This window comes from Cyprinodon variegatus, unplaced genomic scaffold (assembly GCF_000732505.1).
Source record: "Cyprinodon variegatus isolate N-32 unplaced genomic scaffold, C_variegatus-1.0 Scaffold30, whole genome shotgun sequence".
NCBI lineage: Eukaryota > Metazoa > Chordata > Actinopteri > Cyprinodontiformes > Cyprinodontidae > Cyprinodon > Cyprinodon variegatus.
In genome coordinates, this window is record NW_015150483.1 from 1,605,504 (window position 1) to 1,620,084 (window position 14,581).

At 36.2% G+C, this 14,581-nt stretch overlaps 1 protein-coding gene across 1 annotated transcript in view; it reads left to right on the forward strand.

Moving 5' to 3' along the window:
- Window positions 1-14,581, forward strand: part of LOC107100843 (fibrillin-2-like) — an 86,918-nt gene that overhangs the window by 6,811 nt on the left and 65,526 nt on the right. The window contains exons 2-4 of the mRNA XM_015399498.1: window positions 4,762-5,090; window positions 14,160-14,242; window positions 14,355-14,453. Coding sequence (XP_015254984.1) covers window positions 4,912-5,090; window positions 14,160-14,242; window positions 14,355-14,453 — 361 coding nt within the window. The 5' untranslated portion in view covers window positions 4,762-4,911. The remainder of the gene's footprint in view (window positions 1-4,761; window positions 5,091-14,159; window positions 14,243-14,354; window positions 14,454-14,581) is intronic.

A 14,581-nucleotide genomic window follows, 5' to 3' on the forward strand; every position in this document is an offset into this window, starting at 1 on the left:
ACTTATTGTGGTCACTTCCTGTTTTGGCTGCTGACCAACGTTCTCTGGTGCTGTTCAGGCTATTTCCATCTGAACTAAGTTCCCCTTTCTGGGACATCTCTAAGTCACTCTAACTGTAGTACTTTTAAACAAATCTTCTACTGCTGCACTTGTTCCGTTAACATGATTTTTATTTCCGGTAGCAAGAGATTGCTAGCCTAGACTGGCATTACTTTAGCACTGACTTGACCGCTCTCTCTCTCCCCCAACTCTTTCTAAAACACCCTCTCCTCTCTCCTGCTATCTGCGTCAGATGTTGAGTTATTCTTCTCCCTCCTTTACGATAATGGTATGTTTAATTTGTATAGTATTTTTTGTTGCTTCGGAGGTGAGTGCATCAGAGTTTGAGTCCCAGCTCTGGGCTGTTGAACATGAAGGAACATGAAGGAGTGTAGGTCCAATAGTTAACAGCCCAAATCATCAGGACCAGGGACACGTTCACGTAATTATCCTTCAGCCCGGTACTGAGCAGCCAGGCGACTGGATGAAGGTACGCAGAAAGCGTAGTCATACGTAGCGAATGTGAAGCCCTCTCTGGTAATTTGCAACTGGATAGTCAGAAATGTGGCATTAGAGACACCAGGGACCATAGTCAAATGTTTGCCATAGGCCAGAATAGGTGACATCAAATCCTACCTGAAACTGCTGGATAATGATAACATTAAATACAGTAAGATTGTTATTCACATCAGTGGTGATAACATACGGTTACGCTGATCAGAGGTCACTAAAAGTAGTGTTCGGTGTGTAAGTTTAACAAAACAATGTCGTACTCCATAATTTCCTCTGGTCCCCTCCCTGATCTGATCAGTAATAACGTGCTAAGCTCCATGTGGTCATTCAACCGCTGGTTGTCTAGGTAGTGTCTGAAAACGATGTGGACTACATTGATTGACTGGAATTCTTTTGGGGGTAAACCTGCTCTGAGAGACGGTATCCATCCGACTTTGGAGGTTGTAGCTCTTCTTTCTAGGAATCTGGCCAAATGTATAAATCCTCCAAAACCCAGACAGCCCAGGGTACCCATCAGGAAGCAGATCATTTGTAGTTTAACACACCTCTTGGCAGCTTCCCTAGTATTACTCATTTATTACTCCATTCAGACAATGTCTTGCCCACGACAAAAATTTAATAGGTCAGAAAAGAATACTAAATAGCTCAATCATGATAATCTAATCGAAATTAAAATAACTCCAATCAGCCAAAAGTTAAAACAATTAAATGTGGCGTATTTAACATAACATCTCTTTTTTCAAAACTCTGTTAATGACTTGATTTGCGATAGTAAAACTGATTTATGTTGCCTTACAGAAACTTGGCTCCAACAAGAGGATTACCGGTATGTTAGCATAAGTGAGGCAACTCTCGATAGTAATTAAACTTTTCACATACCCAGACATTCTGGGCAAGGAAGATGTGAAGCAACAACCTTTCAGTTGGACTTACTGATTACTCCAAAGCCAGATCATTATTGAACATTTAACCCCTAGTTTCCCTCATCAAAAATGCAAAAGAAGAGGTTTGTAACAAAACCTCTTCTTTTTGTAACTTTGTATCATCCATCAGTTGCTTACTCTGAATTTAAAGATCAGTTTTCAGAGTTCCTATCTGACAGGGTTAAATACTTTTAAAATCCATGCTGACATTGAAGGTGATAGTTTAAATGCAGCCTTTAATACTATCTTAACCTCGACTGGCTTTGTTCAAAATCTTAATGGTCACACACATTCTCATCTTCATATTCTGGACCTTGTACTTACATATGACATTGAATATAAAGGAATAACAGTATTTCATCAAAACACTGTCCTCTCTGACCACTTTTTAGTAACCTTTAATATAAGTGACAATCTTCATGATTACTTTAACGGAGATCTCCTCCCCAAAAATTAAGTTTCACTTCAGAAGATCATGATTTGATAGTACAATATCTTTCTATCTTTCTAATACTTAATATCTCGTCTGAGCAATACTGCTAAGGGCAAAATTTTATTTATTCCTCTTCACAGTTGATCATTTTGTTGATGTGATTGCTAGTACCCTGTGTACTGCCTTAGACAAGGTAACCCCTATGAAAAAGAAGAACTTTAAAAATAGAAGGTTGGCTCCCTGTTTTGAAGCAAAATGCTAGGAAACTGGAGAGAAAATGATACTCTATATGCCTACGGGAATCCTACTACTCTGGAAAAATAGCTCCCTGCTGTCTAAAATTACCCTTTGTAAAGCAAGATCAGCATATTTCTCCTCATTAATAGAGGAGAATAAGAATAATTCTGTATTTCTTTTTTGATACAGTTGCCAAACTCATCCAGAGCCATAGCTCAGTTGAACCGTTCACTCCCCCTCCTCTTAGCAGTAAGGATTGTATGGGATGTTTTATATTAAGGTTGATATTGTTAAAAATAAGATAATTGGCATCCTTCTAAATATAATTGATTTTATCTCCTGAAAGTGTGGCAGCATCTGAGATAACTGTAGAATCTGCATTGAGTTTAGCTTGTTTTTTTAAATTCAGAATTAGCAAAACTATTATCTTCCTCTAAGCATTTAACTACTATGTTAGATACAGTTCTAACCAAGTTATTTAAGGAAGTGTTCCCTCTGATTTCCTCCTCCATTTTAGATACGATAAACCTAGTTGTGTTACAGGGAAATATACCTCAGGCTTTTAAGGTACAGTAGGTGTACCGGTAATTAAACCTTTACTTAAGAAACCGTCCTTTGCCCAAGATGACTCAATTATAAACCTATATAAAATCTTAATTTCTTATCTAAAATTCTCAAGGAAATAGTTGTGTGACCACTTACACAATAGTGAACTATTTGAAGAGTTTTAATCTGGTTTTAGAGCTCATCAAAGAGCTGAAGCAGCTCTGGTCAAAATCACTTGATATTCTTATGGTCTCAGAGAATGGTCATATATATGTACAGATACAGTCGATCATAAATTTATTTTATAAAGACTTGAATATTTTGGAGGAATTAAGGGAACTGCACTAGCCTGGTTTAAATTCTCTTTACTACAGTATATAAATGCTTTAAATTGGTAGAATTATTAAACAAGTGTGGGATTAATTTCCACTGTTACATTGATGACACTCAGCTATATCTGTCTATAAATATATCCTGATTAAACTAACCCATTGCATAGACTACCTAAAAACCTGGAAGACTTTAACCTTCAGCTTCTGAATGCAGGCAAAACACAAGTTATAGTCTTTGGACCAGAGTCTTTAAAAAAGCAGCTGATTAGATACTCACTTAATTTGGATGGGACTAAATTGATCTCAGATTATAAATTAAAACATCTTGTTCTTTTTTTTATCAGACCTGTCATTTAGATATCAAATCAAAGAGGTTTCTAGAGTTTCAATCTTTTATCATATTTCTCCTATTCTAGCTACTCTTCATTGACTTCCTGTTAAATTCAGAATAGAATTTAAAATCCTCCTTCTTACATATAAAGCCTTTAAATGGTCAAGCTCCATCTTATATCAGAGATATGATTGTTCCTAGTACTAGTTTACTAGTAGTTCCTAGAATTTCTATAAGTAGAATGGGAGGTAGATCTTTAAGTTATCAGGCTCCTCGCCTTTGTAACCAACTACCAGTTTTAGTCCGTGAGGCAGATACCCCATCTGCTTTTAAGGGTTGGCTTAAAACTTTCCCACTTTTAAAAGTGTATAGTTAGAGTTGCTCAGTTTATCCTGAGCTGTCTATATAGTTATGCTGCTCTAGGCATTGACTGCTGGAGGACATAGGGACCACTTTTCATCATTCTGCATCATTCTATTACTCTATATGCTCTCTTTCCTCCTCTGAGATGGGAGCTGGCTTTGGGCTTGTCAGTGTATTTCCTGGTTAGGGCCGCCTGTCGAGCTATTTGACGGATACCGTTTGTATCTCTGCTTCTTTCTGCATGTCTGATTCTGTGTTCTTGAACTCCAGTTGGCCTCAGCAAATGGCCGCTCACATTGAGCCTGGTTCTGCTGGAGGTTTCCTCCTGTTAAATGGAATTTTCCTCTCCATTGTCGCTACATGTATGCTTGTTGTGAGAGATTGCTGTCAAGTCAATGAGACAGTGCTATCAGCTGGTTTTCCTTAGATAGAAAACTTTGAACCAATCTGACTGTATGATTTGAATGAATTGTCTCTGTAAAGTGCCTTAAGATGATGTATTGTGAATTCACACTATTGTATTTTTAGTTTTCAAAATTAGTAAAACTATAAAATGAATCATAAAGATGAAGCATTGATTTTCTTCTATAAGCAATTATTTGATGTAAAAAAAGAAAAAGATTATGATAATAAAATAGAATTTTCAAGAAAAATATATCTGGTTAATTTAATATCAAATGCAATTCAAATATAAGTTATAAAAAAACATTAAATGTTCTAAGAGTGATATTTGTATTTATGGTATATTAGTCAGTTCTTTAATATTTTACACCATTAATAGCATTTGTGGAGGGTCCATAGAGCCACATGTCTGGCTCTCTGTAGCTGCAGGTTGCAGGCCCCTGCTTCTGAGCATAATTCATTTACCGGTACCCTAGAAATAGATAATCATATGTTTTATTTTTTTATGAACTGTTGTCTTTGGAAATAGTAAAATAGTTAATTTCACATGAGGATAAATCTGATTTGTTAAAAAGTTGTATTTGTTGATGTTTTTTTTAATTTTTTATATTTGACATATACTTTTTATCTCTCCCTCTTTAGCCCCTCCCCCAGAGTAAACACCAGGCCCAGTCTGGATATAGATTTGGTCCTGCGACTTTGTGCGGGTCCACATCATTACAGACAGAGAGGGGAGGAGAAGGCCTAAGTAAACCAGGGGAGCTTCAGCTGGGGGGAAAGCCAGGCCGACCAATGGGATCAGGGAAGTTGGCTCAAGTGCTTCTGGGATGGGCAGCAGTTTGTCTCAGCGCCGTACAGGTAACTGGTGCTCAAACTGGAAATGGACCTTACCAAGCTAGCCGCTTCACTGGGAACGTAGACCAGAGGGAAGCCCAGCGTGTCCGCCGCCGTGGCCAGGACACTCTTAAAGGGTAAGATTAATTTCTTCTCTTAGATCTCAAATTTAGAATAAGGCATCAATGTAGTTGTGTTTTTTTTGTTTTTTTTTCACCTCTTGACGGCTTAGACCGTCCTTATCTTACACTCACAAGCAATACATCTTCCACCTTAACAGTTTGCTCAGCACATTTAAAACGTTCTGTTTATTTACCACAAATGGAAATCTTAATGAGGATGTGAAATAAAAAGGGGCTTCTAAGGGCAACATCAACTGATGAGTAACAAGTATTTCTAACTAACATACAACCTGGATTGCTGTGTTGTAATATTACAAGCTCACTGTATTGATCTAAAAGGGGGGATTACATATTAACACATATTTTACATCTCATTTTTATTAGTAAACATGTGTTGGAGGAATGTCTACTATAAACAGGGATCGCATCTCCCTAGCTATGGTCTCCTCTTAACCCCCCGTCCTGTCTTTCTGTCTGCTGTCCAATTCTTCTACTCTGTCAACCAATCTCAATCAATGTGGTGCAGAACTATGGACTAAAGACGCAAAAAGTTCAGTTTATTGTAAAACAAAGAACGTTTTCTTTGAGGTTTTGGTGCTCCCATCAGTTTTTCCAATCAGTGTCCCATCTGTCCCAGCTTAGGCTCCCCCCAATGCCAAGCCACAGGAAATGAGGTATTTATATCACCAGTGGGGGGGATATGGAAAGAGACATCTGTTTCACTGCTGTGGGTGACAAAGCTGCCTGAAAATCGAAGAATGCGAGGAATTAGATTTTAAGTTTTGTTGAAGACTGGATTTAATTGTTAAAATAGTAGACTTTTAAAAATACTGAGATTTGTTCATATTTCCAGAAAGGGAAATATTTAACCTAAACGAATTAAAGTTGAAATATAAAAACTTTTATAGATAAACGTTTTTGTTCTATAAATACAAATCATGGTTCATATTTCACCACAGACAACTTTACTTCAATGAAAACAAACTAAATATTGGCCCTGGTGGTAACTGGAAAAATGCCTTTATAGAATTAATAATATGTTTTACATTAAAGTTTTATTGCTTCCTGTTTAAAGTATGCTACCAATATGTAAATATCTTTTCATATCAGAATCAGAATCAGAATCAAGTTTATTGCCAAGTAGGTTTGCACTTACAAGGAATTTGACTTGGTGTTGTTGGTGCAGACAAAAAACAAAACAAAATAGCAAAATAAGATAGAATATATATAAATATATATATATATACACAGAAGCTATATACAAACAGTAGACTGTGCGTTAATGTAACGCAGAAATCCTGAATGGGGGAGAGAAACATTGTTCAGTTTCACGGGCGGGTCTTGGCCTTGTTGATAAGGCCGATAGCAGATGGGAAAAAACTGTTTTTGTGACGGGAGGTTCTGGTCCTGATGGACCGCAGCCTCCTGCCAGAGGGTAGTGACTGAAATAGTCTGTGACTGGGGTGCGAGGGATCGGCCACAATCTTCCCTGCACGACTCAGAGTCCTGGAGGCGTGCAGCTCCTGGAGAGATGGGAGGTTGCAGCCAATCACCTTCTCTGCAGACCGGATGACACGCTGAGAAGGTGATTGGCTGCAACCTATTGACCACTATTCTTGAAATCTTTTATTCTGTATTTTCAATAAATTTATATTTTTACCAAAATATGACTGAAAATGGATGAAAGAAGTTATGTTTATTGTATTTGTTAAAGTTGGCTTTCAGTTTTGTTTCCACCACTGTTTGAGAATAACAGAATTGCAGGTTATAGACCCTTTTCCTCTGAAATCCCTAGGATTTGAAGCACCGGGATTTGTATTACCAAGGGAATAAGAATCCAGGGTAATTTTTTTAGCATATATTCCCACTACTATGGAAGCCCCTCAACAATTACCCTGAGAAAAACTACCCCTTAAGTATAGTGGGTAGCGGTAATAAGAACACATAACTGGTTCTCCCTTAACCTGCAGTTCCGAACAGATATAAGTAAATCGCTAAGAATAAAAAGTTCATTTGACTTTTTTTCCCCGCTCTGCATCTGGCCAAAGTTTTTTTTAAACTATATGATTCATTCAAAACATCTTAAACCTATTTTGGTACAAATGTATGGCATGAAAAACATTTGTACAGTCACCTTTTTAGGATACTCTCACTGTTTGTGGAATATAGCATTGCAGCTGTACACAACCCACCCATGAGAAGCCCAGAAAGCACTGGGTCTGTGGAAGGACTGAAGCCACAGGAAAATGAAGCAGTGGGAAAGTGAATTTACCCAGATAAATGTATATGGAAGCACTACCTGGGCTTTCAAAAGCCCCAGGCTCTTGAGTGGCAAGGGAAAAAGGGCTTATGATAGTCAAGAGGAAGGAAAATGCAACAATATGGTCCACAATTTCATCCTAGAGCCCTTTGCTGTGTTGCCTGGTTTACATGATAATGTTACTTATAGTGTAAACTTTAGGACATCATCAGATCTTAGGAAAAATGCTATCAGTTCTTATGTCATTGGAATAAACCTATCATGTCTTGGTTGTCTGTAGTTCGATCACTCAAACTCCCAGTAAAATACATGAAAAAATGCTATTCATGACATAATGAGAAACAATTGATTATGCAAAAAAAAAAAAAACAACAATTCTGAAAGCCATTGTATGCTAACTTGTTTTGAGAATGTTTGTTTCTTTTTAATTAGACTCAGAAGGGCTCTTCAAATATCGTTATTTTATGTTAATGTCACTACCATGAAGCAGAAAAGCTTAAAGAAAAGCTCTAAATCCTTAATAATTTTTGCTGAATTTGTTGGTGTCGCCTGCTTCATCTTATTTGAATTATCCTAACTGAACCCATGCATTAAGCCAAAGCATACAGCCTTATGCATTACATTTATTCTTAGTTTCTGTGGGAGATTTATTACTTAAAAAAGATTCAGAACTGAATTATATTAGCCATTTTAATGAGAGCCGTTTCATCTCACCACCATTCATATAGATTGGAAATATTATTCTGAGGTGTCAAATTTTTGGTACGGCTTGTTCTCCCCAGTTAACCATAACCTCTTCATGCTTGAACTTTTATCTGGGGGTTTCACACATACAGAGGATTATCAGCAGCTCAGATTCTCAGGTTCTCTGGGTGGGATGTGGAGAGAAGTAGGTTTAATGATGGTCATTATTCTGGCCTTGAGCTCAGCTGTAGTGTTTATTTGCTGGCTGAAAACCTTATTCCCTGGTGTTTCGCTCATAGCTCTGGGTCTGATGCTTACCAACTCTGATTTATTGGCTCTTGCAGAGCGCTGTAGGCTGGCAGAAGTCCACTCAAGGGTGGTATTTGATCAGACCTCAGGTTGGCTTAATGACTTTCGGGGCTGCTTTACTCCGTCAGTGATTGACTGTTTGCTTGTTAAAAGGAGCGAGGGAAAGTGTGAGGGAAAGAAAACAATTTTTTTCCCCCTTCCCATTGCTTCCTTTTTCTTTCTACTTCCCTGCCAAATAAAAGAAGGGCTGTATATATGCATTTTCTGATAAGATCTCTTTAATTTCAGGTTACAAATCTGATAAATCTCTTCTTTTAGTGCAAATTTCTTTCATTTTTTTTTTTTTTGTGACTGCCTTTTTTGGCAGTGATCTGCAAAGCACTGGCAGACAGTGAGGCCCAAACCAGAAAATTGCATTAGTCACTGGAGCCTCTTCCAGAATAATGTCACTATTCTCCTGAAGACCTGGAGGAATGCCTGAATATACAATATATCTATTCAAACATAATATAGGAGACGCAAAAAAAATCCTCCTTTTTCCAAGTTTTTTTAGTTTTCTTGTGGTTAAATTTAATAGGAGTTAATAGCTCAGTATGGGATTCTTTTTATATTAAACCCTTAGATAAAAATGCTATTTATTTTTGTTGAAAATGAGAATCACTAGCTATTTCCAATGCTGCAAAAATATCTAATATATTGTCAATTACTGTTAAAAATTATACCATTACATCAGAGTTATGGGTTGTTTATTTTATTTTTCACATAGACATAAGAAAAATAGAGTAGTTATAACATTCTTTTTTAATTATATAGAACAGTAGTTTTCAAAGAGGGGAACGGGATGGGGACTTCAGAAAACGGTCTGTTGCCTTATAGACATGTTACTTAACTTTAGTTTTTAACTTACCGGTACCTTAACAAAGCAATTGTGGTTAGTGCTGGTCCTTTACTTTTTAAAATATGACAGTTTTTCTTAATTGGAGTGTATTTAAAAAAAAAATTGACTTTACTTTAAGTGATTGGAAAATGTGTTCCACTTTAGACAGCTTACTAGCAGTGTGCAGCAACAACAAGGGGTTGGGTAGCAACACTTTCCTTATGCTCAATCAGTTAGAAGGCTGGTAATTTTCTCTAGAGTTTCAGTAAAGGCTCCTTAAACAGTGGGAGAGTGTAACTAAAAAAAATCTTAACAGATACTGAAGCCTGTAAGTCAAAATTCATGCCTTATTTGGATCAAACTCAAGCCATGAATTTTCAATAAGTGTAGAATGACAAATATGATCTGATTTACTAGTCTCTAATATGAGTCAGCCATGGATGGGCAGCATAAAAAGAAGGAATTATTTTTGTTAGACCTGTCAAAGATTTTCAGACAAGTATGTGGGTCAGATTGCCTCATTGTTGTTTACATTTCCTTGCATTACTTAAGGTTCAACAGTCAGATTTGCAATAATAAAATAAAAAATACACAGCAAAATCAAACTCATATTGTTTGCGTCACCAATATAGATATATAGATACACAAAGGACTGTTTATAAAGATGTGTCAGCAAATGCATCAATCAACTACACAAAGGAACATGACTTAGTGACTTTTTCCAAGTCAGTAAATGTGTTAAAAGATTTGGCCACAAGTCAGTCAAAAAATGTGGCATTTCTGCCCCTCTCCACACTTTGAGGGTTAAGGGTTAAAAAAAACCTTGAAATTATGAGTTGATGACAGATTTTCAACTCATCTGACATGCTAAAAGTAACAGCTATTACCTCCAGGGTATGTTTTCACACGTTTCTTGTTTTTACATTTAAATGGGTTCTTTTTTTCTTGTCCTCTAAGTGGTTACAACGTCTGGTTTTTTTTGTTGTTGTTTTTTTTTCCAGTTTCTGTTTTGCAGATTGAAATTTAGTGTTTCAGATCCAGAAATCACATGAACACCTTGTCGTTGCTGGCCTAAAAGGGGAGTTACTGTCTCCTGAGTACCTGATATAAAATTAAAACTTTACTTCTGCTGGAAAGATGAAAATATTTTTGCTATGCTGCTTAGTTAGCACAAAATGTGCATGGCTTTTTATGACTAGGTTAAGCCACATTCTTAAATGTCATTCAATCAACATTTTGAGTTTTCAAGACATCAAGGCCTTTGAATTGTATATATTAAACCGACTGTTGTGAAACTGGAGATTAAAGGTTTTCGGAGTGTGATTCTGTGATAACTTTACCACAAAACAGGTTTAAATCAGAGCAAACTGGACTTACGCTCAGTTTTTCTATAGATGCTTGGACACCTATCCAGGGGTCTCTGCCACCTTGGACTAAAGCCAACAGAATCAATCTGTAGGACACAGCAGTCCTTATCAAAAGTATGGCTTTTCTAACTTGGTCCATTCACCTATAAACAACCACATTCCATATAAAATTTGATTACATGCCATTGGATCCCTTTTAAGACATGGATTTGTTAGCTCTGATTCAGTAAATAAATGGGGTAAAAAGTTTTTCATTACTGACATGTAATCACAAATGAGGACCAGCAAAAGAAAATCTGAAAATGGAAATTTTTCTGGTCAGTTTTTAGCAACGACTTCAAATTAAATAATTCTTGTTTCTCAAAGACATTGAAAAAATTGCCATGTCTTTTTTTTTTTTTTATCCGATTTAAAAAAATATTAAATATTAAAGTGATCAACAAGCAGGAAGGACATCTTGGATTCTGTTCACCTATTCAAAAGGGAGGTAATATTTGTAAGACTCAGGCGTAAAAAGTGCAGTTTCTTACTTTATTGTAAGACATCTGAGTTTTCCCTATAACAAAGAGAGTTTACTAAACCTCTGGTTCTGTTGCCATAGTAACATTCACCCCAGAGATAAACAGGTAAGCAGGTTTTCCTCAATAAACACAGTGCGTCATCTGTCTCCGCATCGTTTAAAGCCAATCACGTTGTTTTACATCCAGATATAATTGGCATAGTTCTGTCATAGTTTTATATGAGCCACAAAAAGGAAATCAATCACTTGGTCTGTTAGACACATTAGGTATCAGAAACACAAACATAGCATGTCAATTAGAGGATCCAATTAAAAGAATAAGCAGCACTAATTCACAGAGAATTCAATATTTATATATAGGGTGAGGGTTCTCAGAACATGTATAGATGCCCTTTAATATTCAGAAAGTTATTGTAATGAACAGTATCACACACATCCACTGCCTTATTTTTCCTCGTATTAGCAGCATTAAAAACTTATTTTACAGGTATTTATCTGAACTTGATATGAGTGAGAGAAAACTGATGTGTGATAACAGTAAAATAGAAAACAGCCGCAAGTCCGACAGCCACTTAGTATTCACTGTGTAATTGAAGACAGAATCAGAATGAGGAGGAACTCCATTAGATGATGCACAGGTCCTACTTTTTTTGAACATGTTTATACTTAATTTTCACCAGGTGAACGAATCTATAACAGACTACGGCAGGCCGCTTTGAAATTAGTAAAATGATATTAAAAATTTTTTCCTTGTCAAAAAAACCATTTCACACAAAATGACATTCTCCACATCTAGAATAGACATTCTGGATGTCTAAAAGTAAATTTCAGATCTCCATATTCTAGGAAGAAATGTATTTCAGATATCATAAATACATATTCAGTCAAGGTGATAAATGTCCAAACGGCCACTTAAAATGTGTTAACATTTCTAGGTATATAAAACTTTATTCTTACTGGTACAATTTTTTTTTGACGTTCGAAAATTCCTTTACTGTTGGCAAAAATCTGTTATTATGGTTCTGACTGGGAATGCGATTTTGACCAGGAATGATGCACTTTTAGACATCTGCAAATGGAACAACAGGGAGGAGATTGATTTAAAAAAAAGTCAAAATGGCCTGCCATAACAGAGCAATCTCACACCAGCCATTATGGAAGCAAAATATCTGATTTTCCAACTGTTGGCTAGATCAATTAAGTGTTGAGGATTTGAATATGAATTTGTTAGTTGTTGTTTTCTTTATAAAAAAATGTCTAGAGAGATCGGAAAAGTCACTAATTACAGTGATTTGGACCAGGCATGTACAAAACCGGTCGAGGGCCGCTGTCCTACAGGTTTTTAATGTTTCTGGGCTTCAGCATAGCTGATTCTGATGATTGTTGTTCACAAAAGCATGGTAATCAGCTATCCATGGAAATAGGCTGTGCTGAAGCAGGGAGACCTCTAAAACCCACAGGACAGTGGCCCTCGAGGGCCCATTTTGGGCATGCCTGCAGACCTATATGTTCTCCTTTTGGCATATATCATATTAACTATTTTCTCAGTTAGTATCTCTCTATGACAAACAGGAGCTCGGAAAATTGCTTGTCTCAAACTATGAACAAACTTTATCTCTTTGAATAACTGCTAATTTGGTTAGATCTGTTAGCTCTACAACTGTGAATACAAATGATCAAACTCCAGCATCCATTTCTGTTTCAAAGTGTCTGTTGAATATAGTTTTTCTTTCTTTTCTAGGAGGCATTCATGTGAGTCCAATTAAGTTTCCAGTTTCCACATATTGCCAAATAAAAGCATTTTGGCATCGAGAGGACATTTTATGTTATTTATTAAGCCTTCAGTTAAATAGTTAAGTATATATGTAAGAAAATGAAAAATTAGAAGGGAGTAGATCTCATTGGAAAACTTATGTTTTTGACATTTTTTTTAATATTTTGTAAAAATTATAATAATTACAAATTTTGTTTTAAATTTGCATAAAAATATATTGCATATAATTTTTAAGTATGTTAGTTATCGATCACATGGTCTTTTATAGAGCTGCAGAATATATTGCATCACACTTTCAATGGATGCAATATCACAATCAAAAGGCATGCTTGGTTGGTTTTAGGTAGGATGTTATATTTCAAGTGCCGCTTCAAGTCAACAGCAGATTGCACATTTTAATTATGTATTTGGCCTGTTGGATATATTTGTGACAAAAGAAAACAAAACAAAAAACCATTAAGAATATGGTAAATTGTAATAATCAGGCAGAAATTTTACACATTAAAGATATATTATCAGTTTACTAAACTGCTTTACCACAAGTGTCCTCATTTACCTTGTAGCTGCTTGCTCACATCATCACCAAAAGCAAAAGATGAACCACCAAGTGAAATGACAACAATTCCTCATTTTTATATTGTATTAAAAGTCTTTTATTGCAACCACATAGCTGGATTCCTTTTCTGAGTGTTGAGCTTAGATTTTTTTGTTGAACTGGCCACAAAATCAGACATTCCTCGTTAGAAGTTTGTGATAAACACATGTTTATATTATTATTCTGTCTCGAAAACATTATGAGATATAAATAGATCTGAAATTAGAAATAAATGACTAAAACATAATGTTGTGAAGCCACTGCAGAACTCAAACCATGTTTGTAAGTGTGTGTTAGTGGAGTCAGTCATCCCTAGATGTGGTTTAGCCATTTCCTCTCAGGGAAAATTTGTGGCTAACCTGCCAAGGCAGTCAAGGGCTCTGTATGCCTAGATGACTCCTACATGTGTCGGACTGATTCAAAGTTAGTTACTTTTGCTCAACCAGTAATAATCTTAAATGTTTTGGTTGGGTTTGTGGGAAGATTGTAAGGAAACACTGGAAATACTCTTCTCAGTTTAACAGTTGGTCATTAAAAGAAAACAAAACAATGTTCTTTATGTAGTCTCATCTCTTTGACCTTCTATACCTCATTTTAATTGAATGTTTAAATTGTTTGTAATAAAAGGTAACTCATAACTAAGTATTCTTAAGGATTTTCTTACAGAATGTTTCTTGTCACCTTTTTATTCCTGACAGACCCAATGTATGTGGCTCTCGCTTCCATTCGTACTGCTGCCCAGGCTGGAAGACGCTGTCTGGAGGGAACCAGTGTATTGTTCGTAAGTTTCTTCTATTGACGTTCAATTTAGTAGCTTTAATTGTATTTGTGGCTGCCAAAAAGACAAAGAAATAACTATTTCAATCCACTCTTGTTTTTTTTTTTCTCATCAGCAATCTGCAGGAATTCCTGTGGTGACGGGTTCTGTTCCAGACCCAACATGTGCACCTGTTCCAACGGCCAGCTCTCTCCCAGCTGTGGAGGTGGAGGAAGTGAGTAGTTCCAAAAACATGCACAGTTACCGAAATATAAACTTTAAACATTATCATGCATGGTTGCTGAACTTAAGCAGCTAAAAAATTCAACAATTGATGGGAAACATATCAGAAAAAAAGCATGT